Source organism: Mirounga angustirostris, unplaced genomic scaffold, assembly GCF_029215605.1.
Source record: "Mirounga angustirostris isolate CCGP_5_RB_7025 unplaced genomic scaffold, mMirAng1.0.hap1 SCAF_17, whole genome shotgun sequence".
Lineage (NCBI taxonomy): Eukaryota > Metazoa > Chordata > Mammalia > Carnivora > Phocidae > Mirounga > Mirounga angustirostris.
The window spans coordinates 26,161,368-26,174,075 of record NW_026991725.1 but is presented as its reverse complement, the minus strand read 5'-3'; the positions used below and the strand labels follow the sequence as shown (position 1 = coordinate 26,174,075).

The 12,708-nt window shown below is 47.5% G+C and overlaps 1 protein-coding gene across 1 annotated transcript; it reads left to right on the top strand.

Moving 5' to 3' along the window:
* Positions 1 to 6,128: 6,128 nt before the first annotated feature.
* On the top strand, positions 6,129 to 6,584 carry LOC135363039 (keratin-associated protein 4-4-like). Its single transcript, XM_064583543.1, has one exon. It carries the CDS (start codon positions 6,129 to 6,131, stop codon positions 6,582 to 6,584), a length of 456 nt encoding a protein of 151 aa, XP_064439613.1.
* The last annotated feature ends 6,124 nt before the right edge of the window (positions 6,585 to 12,708 follow it).

Below are 12,708 nucleotides of genomic sequence, written 5' to 3'. Positions count from 1 at the left end.
ACCACCTGCTGCTGCCCAACCTGCTCTAGTGCTTCTGCAGCTGAGTATCCTGGCCCGCACCCCGCTGTGTCTTTCATCAACCAATCTTCTTCAGGTAGTCCAACTGTGAGCTGAATCATGAGAGGCCAACTGTCAAACCTCAGTTCCGGCGGACTTTTCAACTGAGTTGGCCTCCAGATATACTCCCCCACCACCAACGCCCTCCTCCCCGCCTCCTTCTTACTAGCTCCCTCCCAAGGAAATACAGAGCTTGAATTTTCTCTGAGATCTCTCAACCAGCATGTCATCCCAATCACACCTTTCGTTCCTGCCAGGTTTCCTCCTATGGAGATGAGGCTGTATCTTAAATAAATCTTAAAGTCTCCAGGCATACAGATCCGAAGGGCATCGTGTCTCATTATTTCTCCCTCATGAACTGTTATCCTTAGCTGTCGATCGTAGTTCTGGTGTTCCCTGCAGAAAGAGGAGTCCGCAGCAGATGACCTTAGGATTTCCACCTCTACCCCCTCAGCACTCCCCGTGCTGACATTGACCCTGGTTGTTTACAGCAGGCACCTGGAGCTCTCTGCTGAGGCTTTGTCCAGATGAGGGAGGAAGCTCTCGGCAGGCCAGAGGTAGGGAAAGTAAGTCTCCAGGAGAAGTCCTCCACCAATGGGCAGCACTTGGTGGGTAAGTGCTCTAGCCTCTTTCCCCTCGAGTGGGGCGTGTGAGACCAGAGGCCCTCAGCCAGGACTGAACCCCAGGCGCCTACAGGAGTCATCTGCTCTTGAAATCATTCTGGATTGGCTTCCACCCCTTCCCTGGATCACTTCTCGGGTTCCCTACAGCCCTTCTTGAGATCGCCTCCCAAACAAACTGCTTGCTCTCAAACCTCTGGTTTTAGACTCTGCCCGTGACGTCACCCTAACACCAGTGTTCCGAATCTCAGGATCAGCGTCTTCAAAACATTTCCATACAGTAGGAATGGTAACAATGATGCCAGCCAACTCTTGAACTTATTCTCCACTGAAGCACTGAATCTTTTCCTAGTATGCTCTTTCTTCTTACAGTTTCTGCACACTTGGTTTTAGACTATTAGCCTCCAATTTTTAAAACATCCTTCTCTATCCTCAGGGACAGGACACGCTCCCGTGAGTAACACAGCTCACCATGTTAGGAACTGTCTCCCTAAAGGAGGCCTGTTTAAGGGGAACACTCCCAAACTGTGACTCTTACATTGCATTCAAAAATCCAGAGACTAAAACAGGATGTTGAAGGAAGAGCTCTCAGGAGAAATCAGTAACAAACGGAAGGAAACAAAACAGGGGTCTAAAAGGAACGAATGCAAAATGTGGTTCCAGTTCAATTCTACCCTCACGTTCTGACCCCACAGGTGAGGGGTGTAGACTGTGTTACAGGCCTGCTCCTCTTGGAGGCAAGGGGGTTGGGCCTATGTACTCCTACATCACTTTTCACTACCTGTGCACAACCCTTGGGGGGTAGAAATGATGGAGGGGGCAGACTTCTGGGTGTGGTCCAACCCTAGGCCGAGAGTCAATTACCTGCAGAACAGTGTGGGTGAACAGTGTGAGCCACGAGTAGTCCGTACTCTGCACTGGCGTGTGGATCAGGGCATTTATGGAAAGGGGATCCAGATGAATATCACATATGTACCCCCTAGCTCTGCTCATGTCTATGGATTGCTCTCATTAGCCTCACTCCATGTGGCTTGCCACAAATTCTAGAAAAACCCTCAAGAGGGGAGTTAGTGCGTGGCTCCTCTGCTCCTTTACCTGACTTGCCTGGGGCACTGACCTCCATCCCCACCCCTGAGAGTCCTGAGCCCATGGTTCCTCTGTCCTCTTCAGGCTATACTACTCGCTCATCAGCGGTTGATACTGGGAATAGGATACCAAGAATGCCCCTACACATCACCTCGATGCCAAGCATCCTCCTTATGGCTCCCATAGCTCCCTTCTTTGCTTGATGATTTCATGGCACTAGAAACCCAACGGGATAAGGGGGCAGCCAGAGTTTTAATACCAATCAGAATTTTACCATGTCCCCCTCGAACTAGCTTTCGTCTCTTACAGCCATGACCCCTAGATGCACACAGCCAACAATTATGGTAGAGGGAGGCACAAATTCCCCCAAATGGATCACCGCGATGAAGATCATGGGGAAACTTCTCCTTTCACTCCAACCTCCAGATCAATGTATTCAAACAAGGGCCATGAAAGACTCTGGATATCCTGCAGTCCGTTCAACTCAGATCCCATGTACAACAGCCTGCCAACGTAGGAGTATTCCAGCTTCCCCTGGGTCAATGGCTATAGATTTTGGGGCAAGGACTAAGGAAATTCTGTGATATACACTTGCTGTGATCCTTCATCCAAGAACACTGGTCTCTCCATTGATGGGTTAATGGGTCTGAGAACAGCCTGAGGTCTACAAACTGTGTCAGGGATCACGACCTTCCATTGGGATCAATGACCTCAGCCTTTGTGTTTATATTCTTAAGCTCTTTTAAATACACCAGTGCATGTGGGCGGGCACACGCACGCACATGCACACACACACACACACACACACAAAGGTGCACCCTATTTGGCTGTCTATATCCTGATTTCCTTATTTACTTTTTTGCTTATTTATTATTGATTGATTGATTACAGGGGGGTGGGCAGAGAGACCGAGTACGGGTGGGGTGAGGGAGAAGCAGACTCCCCACTGAGCACGGAGCCCAACATGGGGCTCGATCCTGGCACTCTGGGACCATGACCTGAGCCGAAGGCAGATGCTTAACCGACTGAGCCAGCCAGGTGCCCCCCGGATGCCTATATCCTATTAAGAGGGACACCATGCTCTATTATCCATACCGTAAGGTCCCTGAGGGTTCCACATCATTCTGCCCCCTTGTCATTCCAATCTTGCTGCCCATCACATAATCATAACCACATTACTTCGTAGAGTTAAATGCTGCCACCTGGACTCTGCCACTCAGGGATATGATCATCCCCGTTATTCCTAGGGAGCATATTCCCGCGGACACAGCAATCCCAACACAACCTCTGACTACAGAGAATAGGCACTACTATCTCAGTGACCCTGCTGACACTGGTACTTGATGATTCCTTAACATCTTCGTAAACAGAGTGCCCCCAGATCTCTCCTAGGGAACATAGGCGGCTTGGGCTTTCTGGCTTTATGACTACATCTATTTTAGCACTTCTACTTCTCTGCACTTTTCAATTCCCCCTTTCTCACCCGTGTGTGCTGTGGTCCTAGATACATCCGTACTGGTTATCCACTCTTACGCAATATTACCTCAAAATTCAGCAGCTCAAAGCAACACTCATTTCTTAGCTTAGTTTCTATTTCACAGGGTTGCACGCAAGGCGCTGCCTGGCACTGCACTGGTCTCAGGGGAGGTCTCGACTGGGGAAGAAGCCACTGCTCACTTCACTTACGTGCTCACTGGCAGGATTCAGTTCCTTGCGGACCACGAGAGTGAGGACCTTGCTTCCTTGCTGGCCGCTGAATGGAGATTGTGCTCAGTTCTCTGCTGCGAGGATCCCTCCCACATCGTACCTGGCTTCATCAAAGCCAGTGAGAGAGAGAGAAAGGGTTGGCTTTAAGATGAAAGTCACAGTCTTTTGTAACACAACCCCTTGATGTTGCCATCTGCCATGGTTTAGAAGCAAGTGACTCGAGGGGATGGAGATAGATGAGGGGATGGAGATAGATGAGACCATGAACACCAAGAGGTGGAAAGCAACTTGTAGGCCATCTTGGAGGCTGCCTACCAGAACTCTTACATAATATTGAGTGAAAGAATCAAAACACAGTCCTGGTAAGACTTCCCTTTAAAACTATCAGAAACACATAAAACAAAACTATATAGTTTAGGCATGCATACCTAGCTAATAAAACCCTAAGGAAAATAAATGAAAAGGTTACTTGAAAAATCAGCATGGTAATCATCTGTAGGGTGGAAAAAGGATTGTGCTCAAGAAAAGACATATCATATCGAGAGCCTTCTTGGGCGCAACAATGTTCTATTTCTTGACTCAAGCTTTGGGTATGCAAATATTTGCTCCATAACTATGTTTTATCTTATGCTTGTAGAGTTGATATGCTTTTCAGTTATGTGCATTTTTCATCATCTGGAAGAATTTTTAAAAATTTAGGGTGCACTGAAATGCATACTCTATTTAAGATTTAAAAGGAAAGGTTAGCTTAAGGAATGGATGGTCACCCTACCATGAAATTTAATGCTAACAGTTAAAATAAGACTTGGTACTTCACTAGTACAGCACTGACTGAACTAGTGATATATGCATCAACATTAGTGATCCTTACAGGCAGAAGCCAAGTTAATGGTGCCAAACCAAAGAGAAATTCCATATGCTGTATGAATAGTGTACAAAAACACACACACACACACGACACAGACATAGATGTAGAGTCTGCCGGATGTTCTAGATCAAAAGAGATCTATGGTAAAAGAAAACATAATGAAGCAGCAATTGCCACTAAGGCTATGGCGCAGTTTACTAAGGGACGAGTGGGGACTCTCTGGTATAATGGAAATGTTCTATCATGATAGATGTGGGGATTACACGGATGGGCTTCTGTGTATCAAAATTTGTCACTATGGAGGACTACCCGTAGGATTTTTTCAATTTCAATGTGTGTAAATTCCACCCAAACTATAAAATCAATCATCAAATGTAAACAAGAAAACGTGACTAAATTATTTACTTATGAATAAACCTACGTCTTTACCAAATTCTCATCGTGGCTAATTCGCCTTCCACACATTCCTTTTGGTTAAATTACACTACTATGAGCTCTTTTGATGTTTCTTTACATAGTATATTGCAGTTGTTTGTATGTGTGTGGGGGGGCAGTGGGGGATGCGGGGGTGCTTTCTGTAATCGAAAAGGAACAGGGAGGAACTTGATAGAGGCACTTCCTCAAAGCATGAATGAACAGAAGAAAGGAGTAGGTCTCTAAAGTGTGGCCCCTGGGCCTTCAGCATCAACAGCATCTGGGTACTCGTTAGCAATGCCAGACCTCAGGTTCCCTGTGTAATCAGAAGCTGTAGCATTTGTCCCGACATACTTAATAGGCCCTTTGGATGACCTGCGGCATGCTAAAGTTGGACTATCACTAAGTGGGGTAGACGGAGAAATAGGAACTAAATGAAGTTACATTGACTAAGATCCACTCACATTTCAAATGGATCCCCCCAAAAAACATGTGCTATAGATTTCCCAGCTCTGCAGATAAATTCTGTGGAGAGGCACCTTCTGAGCATTTGCTTTTTGCTCCGTTGAAGAGTATTTTTAATCAAGGAGGAGATAAGAATAAAAATGAGGCTAAGTTTTTCGGAATCTAAAGACCACCCAGAGAAATGCAACACAAAAATATGTGACGGCAAAGTTAACACTTAATGAACTACGAACCAGGGCAGTGACCGGAACCATACAGATAATGAATGGCCTGCCACGGTTTTAGGGTAGACAACGTGATCCAAAGACAGAAACGCCCAAGAAAACCCATTCCAGTGGCAGAGGTCAGCAACATCACACACACGTAGACAGCGGTCCCCTTCCTCATTGCTCAACAATGACCCATGAAACAGGGCCTCTTCCTCTTGTCTCATGCCACTTCCCACATGCCACACTTATGCACGTGGGATTTCCTCCCCGCTGATCATTGGAAGAAATGCACGACCAGAGATATGTTGGCCCTGATCCCATCCTGCTAGGGGATACAGGAGGGGAGAGGAAGAAATGTAATTGCAAATGCCACCTATCACATAACGGCCCTCTGCGGAGGAAGAGGAGGAGAGAGAGGTCCAGAAGATGCCGGTGGGTATGAGTCAGGAGGAAAAGCAGACCAGATGGAATGTATCACATCTAGAAAAGAAAATGTGTTTCCCATGAGTTTACACCATTACATAGACAAACACTATTGTGTCTCTGACAATTACTTAAATATTCGGTAAACAACAACAAGGAAGACGTGTGGACAAATCACCCTGGTCGGGCAGTATATAGAGGCCATGGCCCAAGGAGCCTTCCAAACTCAAGACCTTCGCTTTCCTGGAAACCCACCCAGAACCTCCACCCTCTGACACCATGGTCAACTCCTGTTGTGGCTCCGTCTGCTCTGACCAGGGCTGTGGCCAGGAGACCTGCTGCCACCCCAGCTGCTGCCAGACCACCTGCTGCAGGACCACCTGCTGCCGCCCCAGCTGCTGCGTGTCCAGCTGCTGCCGCCCCTCCTGCTGTGGTCCCAGCTGCTGTGGCTCCAGCTGCTGCAGGCCCAGCTGCTGCATCTCTAGTTGCTGCCGCCCCACCTGCTGCCAGACCACCTGCTGCAGGACCACCTGCTGCCGCCCCTCCTGCTGTGGCTCCAGCTGCTGCCGCCCCTCCTGCTGCATCTCTAGCTGCTGCCGCCCCGCCTGCTGTGGCCCCACCTGCTGTGGCTCCAGCTGCTGCAGGCCCAGCTGCTGCATCTCTAGCTGCTGCCGCCCCACCTGCTGCCAGACCACCTGCTGCAGGACCACCTGCTGCCGCCCCAGCCGTTGCTAGACCACCTGCTGCTGCCCAACCTGCTCTAGTGCTTCTGCAGCTGAGTATCCTGGCCCGCACCCCGCTGTGTCTTTCATCAACCAATCTTCTTCAGGTAGTCCAACTGTGAGCTGAATCATGAGAGGCCAACTGTCAAACCTCAGTTCCGGCGGACTTTTCAACTGAGTTGGCCTCCAGATATACTCCCCCACCACCAACGCCCTCCTCCCCGCCTCCTTCTTACTAGCTCCCTCCCAAGGAAATACAGAGCTTGAATTTTCTCTGAGATCTCTCAACCAGCATGTCATCCCAATCACACCTTTCGTTCCTGCCAGGTTTCCTCCTATGGAGATGAGGCTGTATCTTAAATAAATCTTAAAGTCTCCAGGCATACAGATCCGAAGGGCATCGTGTCTCATTATTTCTCCCTCATGAACTGTTATCCTTAGCTGTCGATCGTAGTTCTGGTGTTCCCTGCAGAAAGAGGAGTCCGCAGCAGATGACCTTAGGATTTCCACCTCTACCCCCTCAGCACTCCCCGTGCTGACATTGACCCTGGTTGTTTACAGTAGGCACCTGGAGCTCTCTGCTGAGGCTTTGTCCAGATGAGGGAGGAAGCTCTCGGCAGGCCAGAGGTAGGGAAAGTAAGTCTCCAGGAGAAGTCCTCCACCAATGGGCAGCACTTGGTGGGTAAGTGCTCTAGCCTCTTTCCCCTCGAGTGGGGCGTGTGAGACCAGAGGCCCTCAGCCAGGACTGAACCCCAGGCGCCTACAGGAGTCATCTGCTCTTGAAATCATTCTGGATTGGCTTCCACCCCTTCCCTGGATCACTTCTCGGGTTCCCTACAGCCTTTCTTGAGATCGCCTCCCAAACAAACTGCTTGCTCTCAAACCTCTGGTTTTAGACTCTGCCCGTGACGTCACCCTAACACCAGTGTTCCGAATCTCAGGATCAGCGTCTTCAAAACATTTCCATACAGTAGGAATGGTAACAATGATGCCAGCCAACTCTTGAACTTATTCTCCACTGAAGCACTGAATCTTTTCCTAGTATGCTCTTTCTTCTTACAGTTTCTGCACACTTGGTTTTAGACTATTAGCCTCCAATTTTTAAAACATCCTTCTCTATCCTCAGGGACAGGACACGCTCCCGTGAGTAACACAGCTCACCATGTTAGGAACTGTCTCCCTAAAGGAGGCCTGTTTAAGGGGAACACTCCCAAACTGTGACTCTTACATTGCATTCAAAAATCCAGAGACTAAAACAGGATGTTGAAGGAAGAGCTCTCAGGAGAAATCAGTAACAAACGGAAGGAAACAAAACAGGGGTCTAAAAGGAACGAATGCAAAATGTGGTTCCAGTTCAATTCTACCCTCACGTTCTGACCCCACAGGTGAGGGGTGTAGACTGTGTTACAGGCCTGCTCCTCTTGGAGGCAAGGGGGTTGGGCCTATGTACTCCTACATCACTTTTCACTACCTGTGCACAACCCTTGGGGGGTAGAAATGATGGAGGGGGCAGACTTCTGGGTGTGGTCCAACCCTAGGCCGAGAGTCAATTACCTGCAGAACAGTGTGGGTGAACAGTGTGAGCCACGAGTAGTCCGTACTCTGCACTGGCGTGTGGATCAGGGCATTTATGGAAAGGGGATCCAGATGAATATCACATATGTACCCCCTAGCTCTGCTCATGTCTATGGATTGCTCTCATTAGCCTCACTCCATGTGGCTTGCCACAAATTCTAGAAAAACCCTCAAGAGGGGAGTTAGTGCGTGGCTCCTCTGCTCCTTTACCTGACTTGCCTGGGGCACTGACCTCCATCCCCACCCCTGAGAGTCCTGAGCCCATGGTTCCTCTGTCCTCTTCAGGCTATACTACTCGCTCATCAGCGGTTGATACTGGGAATAGGATACCAAGAATGCCCCTACACATCACCTCGATGCCAAGCATCCTCCTTATGGCTCCCATAGCTCCCTTCTTTGCTTGATGATTTCATGGCACTAGAAACCCAACGGGATAAGGGGGCAGCCAGAGTTTTAATACCAATCAGAATTTTACCATGTCCCCCTCGAACTAGCTTTCGTCTCTTACAGCCATGACCCCTAGATGCACACAGCCAACAATTATGGTAGAGGGAGGCACAAATTCCCCCAAATGGATCACCGCGATGAAGATCATGGGGAAACTTCTCCTTTCACTCCAACCTCCAGATCAATGTATTCAAACAAGGGCCATGAAAGACTCTGGATATCCTGCAGTCCGTTCAACTCAGATCCCATGTACAACAGCCTGCCAACGTAGGAGTATTCCAGCTTCCCCTGGGTCAATGGCTATAGATTTTGGGGCAAGGACTAAGGAAATTCTGTGATATACACTTGCTGTGATCCTTCATCCAAGAACACTGGTCTCTCCATTGATGGGTTAATGGGTCTGAGAACAGCCTGAGGTCTACAAACTGTGTCAGGGATCACGACCTTCCATTGGGATCAATGACCTCAGCCTTTGTGTTTATATTCTTAAGCTCTTTTAAATACACCAGTGCATGTGGGCGGGCACACGCACGCACATGCACACACACACACACACACAAAGGTGCACCCTATTTGGCTGTCTATATCCTGATTTCCTTATTTACTTTTTTGCTTATTTATTATTGATTGATTGATTACAGGGGGGTGGGCAGAGAGACCGAGTACGGGTGGGGTGAGGGAGAAGCAGACTCCCCACTGAGCACGGAGCCCAACATGGGGCTCGATCCTGGCACTCTGGGACCATGACCTGAGCCGAAGGCAGATGCTTAACCGACTGAGCCAGCCAGGTGCCCCCCGGATGCCTATATCCTATTAAGAGGGACACCATGCTCTATTATCCATACCGTAAGGTCCCTGAGGGTTCCACATCATTCTGCCCCCTTGTCATTCCAATCTTGCTGCCCATCACATAATCATAACCACATTACTTCGTAGAGTTAAATGCTGCCACCTGGACTCTGCCACTCAGGGATATGATCATCCCCGTTATTCCTAGGGAGCATATTCCCGCGGACACAGCAATCCCAACACAACCTCTGACTACAGAGAATAGGCACTACTATCTCAGTGACCCTGCTGACACTGGTACTTGATGATTCCTTAACATCTTCGTAAACAGAGTGCCCCCAGATCTCTCCTAGGGAACATAGGCGGCTTGGGCTTTCTGGCTTTATGACTACATCTATTTTAGCACTTCTACTTCTCTGCACTTTTCAATTCCCCCTTTCTCACCCGTGTGTGCTGTGGTCCTAGATACATCCGTACTGGTTATCCACTCTTACGCAATATTACCTCAAAATTCAGCAGCTCAAAGCAACACTCATTTCTTAGCTTAGTTTCTATTTCACAGGGTTGCACGCAAGGCGCTGCCTGGCACTGCACTGGTCTCAGGGGAGGTCTCGACTGGGGAAGAAGCCACTGCTCACTTCACTTACGTGCTCACTGGCAGGATTCAGTTCCTTGCGGACCACGAGAGTGAGGACCTTGCTTCCTTGCTGGCCGCTGAATGGAGATTGTGCTCAGTTCTCTGCTGCGAGGATCCCTCCCACATCGTACCTGGCTTCATCAAAGCCAGTGAGAGAGAGAGAAAGGGTTGGCTTTAAGATGAAAGTCACAGTCTTTTGTAACACAACCCCTTGATGTTGCCATCTGCCATGGTTTAGAAGCAAGTGACTCGAGGGGATGGAGATAGATGAGGGGATGGAGATAGATGAGACCATGAACACCAAGAGGTGGAAAGCAACTTGTAGGCCATCTTGGAGGCTGCCTACCAGAACTCTTACATAATATTGAGTGAAAGAATCAAAACACAGTCCTGGTAAGACTTCCCTTTAAAACTATCAGAAACACATAAAACAAAACTATATACTTTAGGCATGCATACCTAGCTAATAAAACCCTAAGGAAAATAAATGAAAAGGTTACTTGAAAAATCAGCATGGTAATCATCTGTAGGGTGGAAAAAGGATTGTGCTCAAGAAAAGACATATCATATCGAGAGCCTTCTTGGGCGCAACAATGTTCTATTTCTTGACTCAAGCTTTGGGTATGCAAATATTTGCTCCATAACTATGTTTTATCTTATGCTTGTAGAGTTGATATGCTTTTCAGTTATGTGCATTTTTCATCATCTGGAAGAATTTTTAAAAATTTAGGGTGCACTGAAATGCATACTCTATTTAAGATTTAAAAGGAAAGGTTAGCTTAAGGAATGGATGGTCACCCTACCATGAAATTTAATGCTAACAGTTAAAATAAGACTTGGTACTTCACTAGTACAGCACTGACTGAACTAGTGATATATGCATCAACATTAGTGATCCTTACAGGCAGAAGCCAAGTTAATGGTGCCAAACCAAAGAGAAATTCCATATGCTGTATGAATAGTGTACAAAAACACACACACACACACGACACAGACATAGATGTAGAGTCTGCCGGATGTTCTAGATCAAAAGAGATCTATGGTAAAAGAAAACATAATGAAGCAGCAATTGCCACTAAGGCTATGGCGCAGTTTACTAAGGGACGAGTGGGGACTCTCTGGTATAATGGAAATGTTCTATCATGATAGATGTGGGGATTACACGGATGGGCTTCTGTGTATCAAAATTTGTCACTATGGAGGACTACCCGTAGGATTTTTTCAATTTCAATGTGTGTAAATTCCACCCAAACTATAAAATCAATCATCAAATGTAAACAAGAAAACGTGACTAAATTATTTACTTATGAATAAACCTACGTCTTTACCAAATTCTCATCGTGGCTAATTCGCCTTCCACACATTCCTTTTGGTTAAATTACACTACTATGAGCTCTTTTGATGTTTCTTTACATAGTATATTGCAGTTGTTTGTATGTGTGTGGGGGGGCAGTGGGGGATGCGGGGGTGCTTTCTGTAATCGAAAAGGAACAGGGAGGAACTTGATAGAGGCACTTCCTCAAAGCATGAATGAACAGAAGAAAGGAGTAGGTCTCTAAAGTGTGGCCCCTGGGCCTTCAGCATCAACAGCATCTGGGTACTCGTTAGCAATGCCAGACCTCAGGTTCCCTGTGTAATCAGAAGCTGTAGCATTTGTCCCGACATACTTAATAGGCCCTTTGGATGACCTGCGGCATGCTAAAGTTGGACTATCACTAAGTGGGGTAGACGGAGAAATAGGAACTAAATGAAGTTACATTGACTAAGATCCACTCACATTTCAAATGGATCCCCCCAAAAAACATGTGCTATAGATTTCCCAGCTCTGCAGATAAATTCTGTGGAGAGGCACCTTCTGAGCATTTGCTTTTTGCTCCGTTGAAGAGTATTTTTAATCAAGGAGGAGATAAGAATAAAAATGAGGCTAAGTTTTTCGGAATCTAAAGACCACCCAGAGAAATGCAACACAAAAATATGTGACGGCAAAGTTAACACTTAATGAACTACGAACCAGGGCAGTGACCGGAACCATACAGATAATGAATGGCCTGCCACGGTTTTAGGGTAGACAACGTGATCCAAAGACAGAAACGCCCAAGAAAACCCATTCCAGTGGCAGAGGTCAGCAACATCACACACACGTAGACAGCGGTCCCCTTCCTCATTGCTCAACAATGACCCATGAAACAGGGCCTCTTCCTCTTGTCTCATGCCACTTCCCACATGCCACACTTATGCACGTGGGATTTCCTCCCCGCTGATCATTGGAAGAAATGCACGACCAGAGATATGTTGGCCCTGATCCCATCCTGCTAGGGGATACAGGAGGGGAGAGGAAGAAATGTAATTGCAAATGCCACCTATCACATAACGGCCCTCTGCGGAGGAAGAGGAGGAGAGAGAGGTCCAGAAGATGCCGGTGGGTATGAGTCAGGAGGAAAAGCAGACCAGATGGAATGTATCACATCTAGAAAAGAAAATGTGTTTCCCATGAGTTTACACCATTACATAGACAAACACTATTGTGTCTCTGACAATTACTTAAATATTCGGTAAACAACAACAAGGAAGACGTGTGGACAAATCACCCTGGTCGGGCAGTATATAGAGGCCATGGCCCAAGGAGCCTTCCAAACTCAAGACCTTCGCTTTCCTGGAAACCCACCCAGAACCTCCACCCTCTGACACC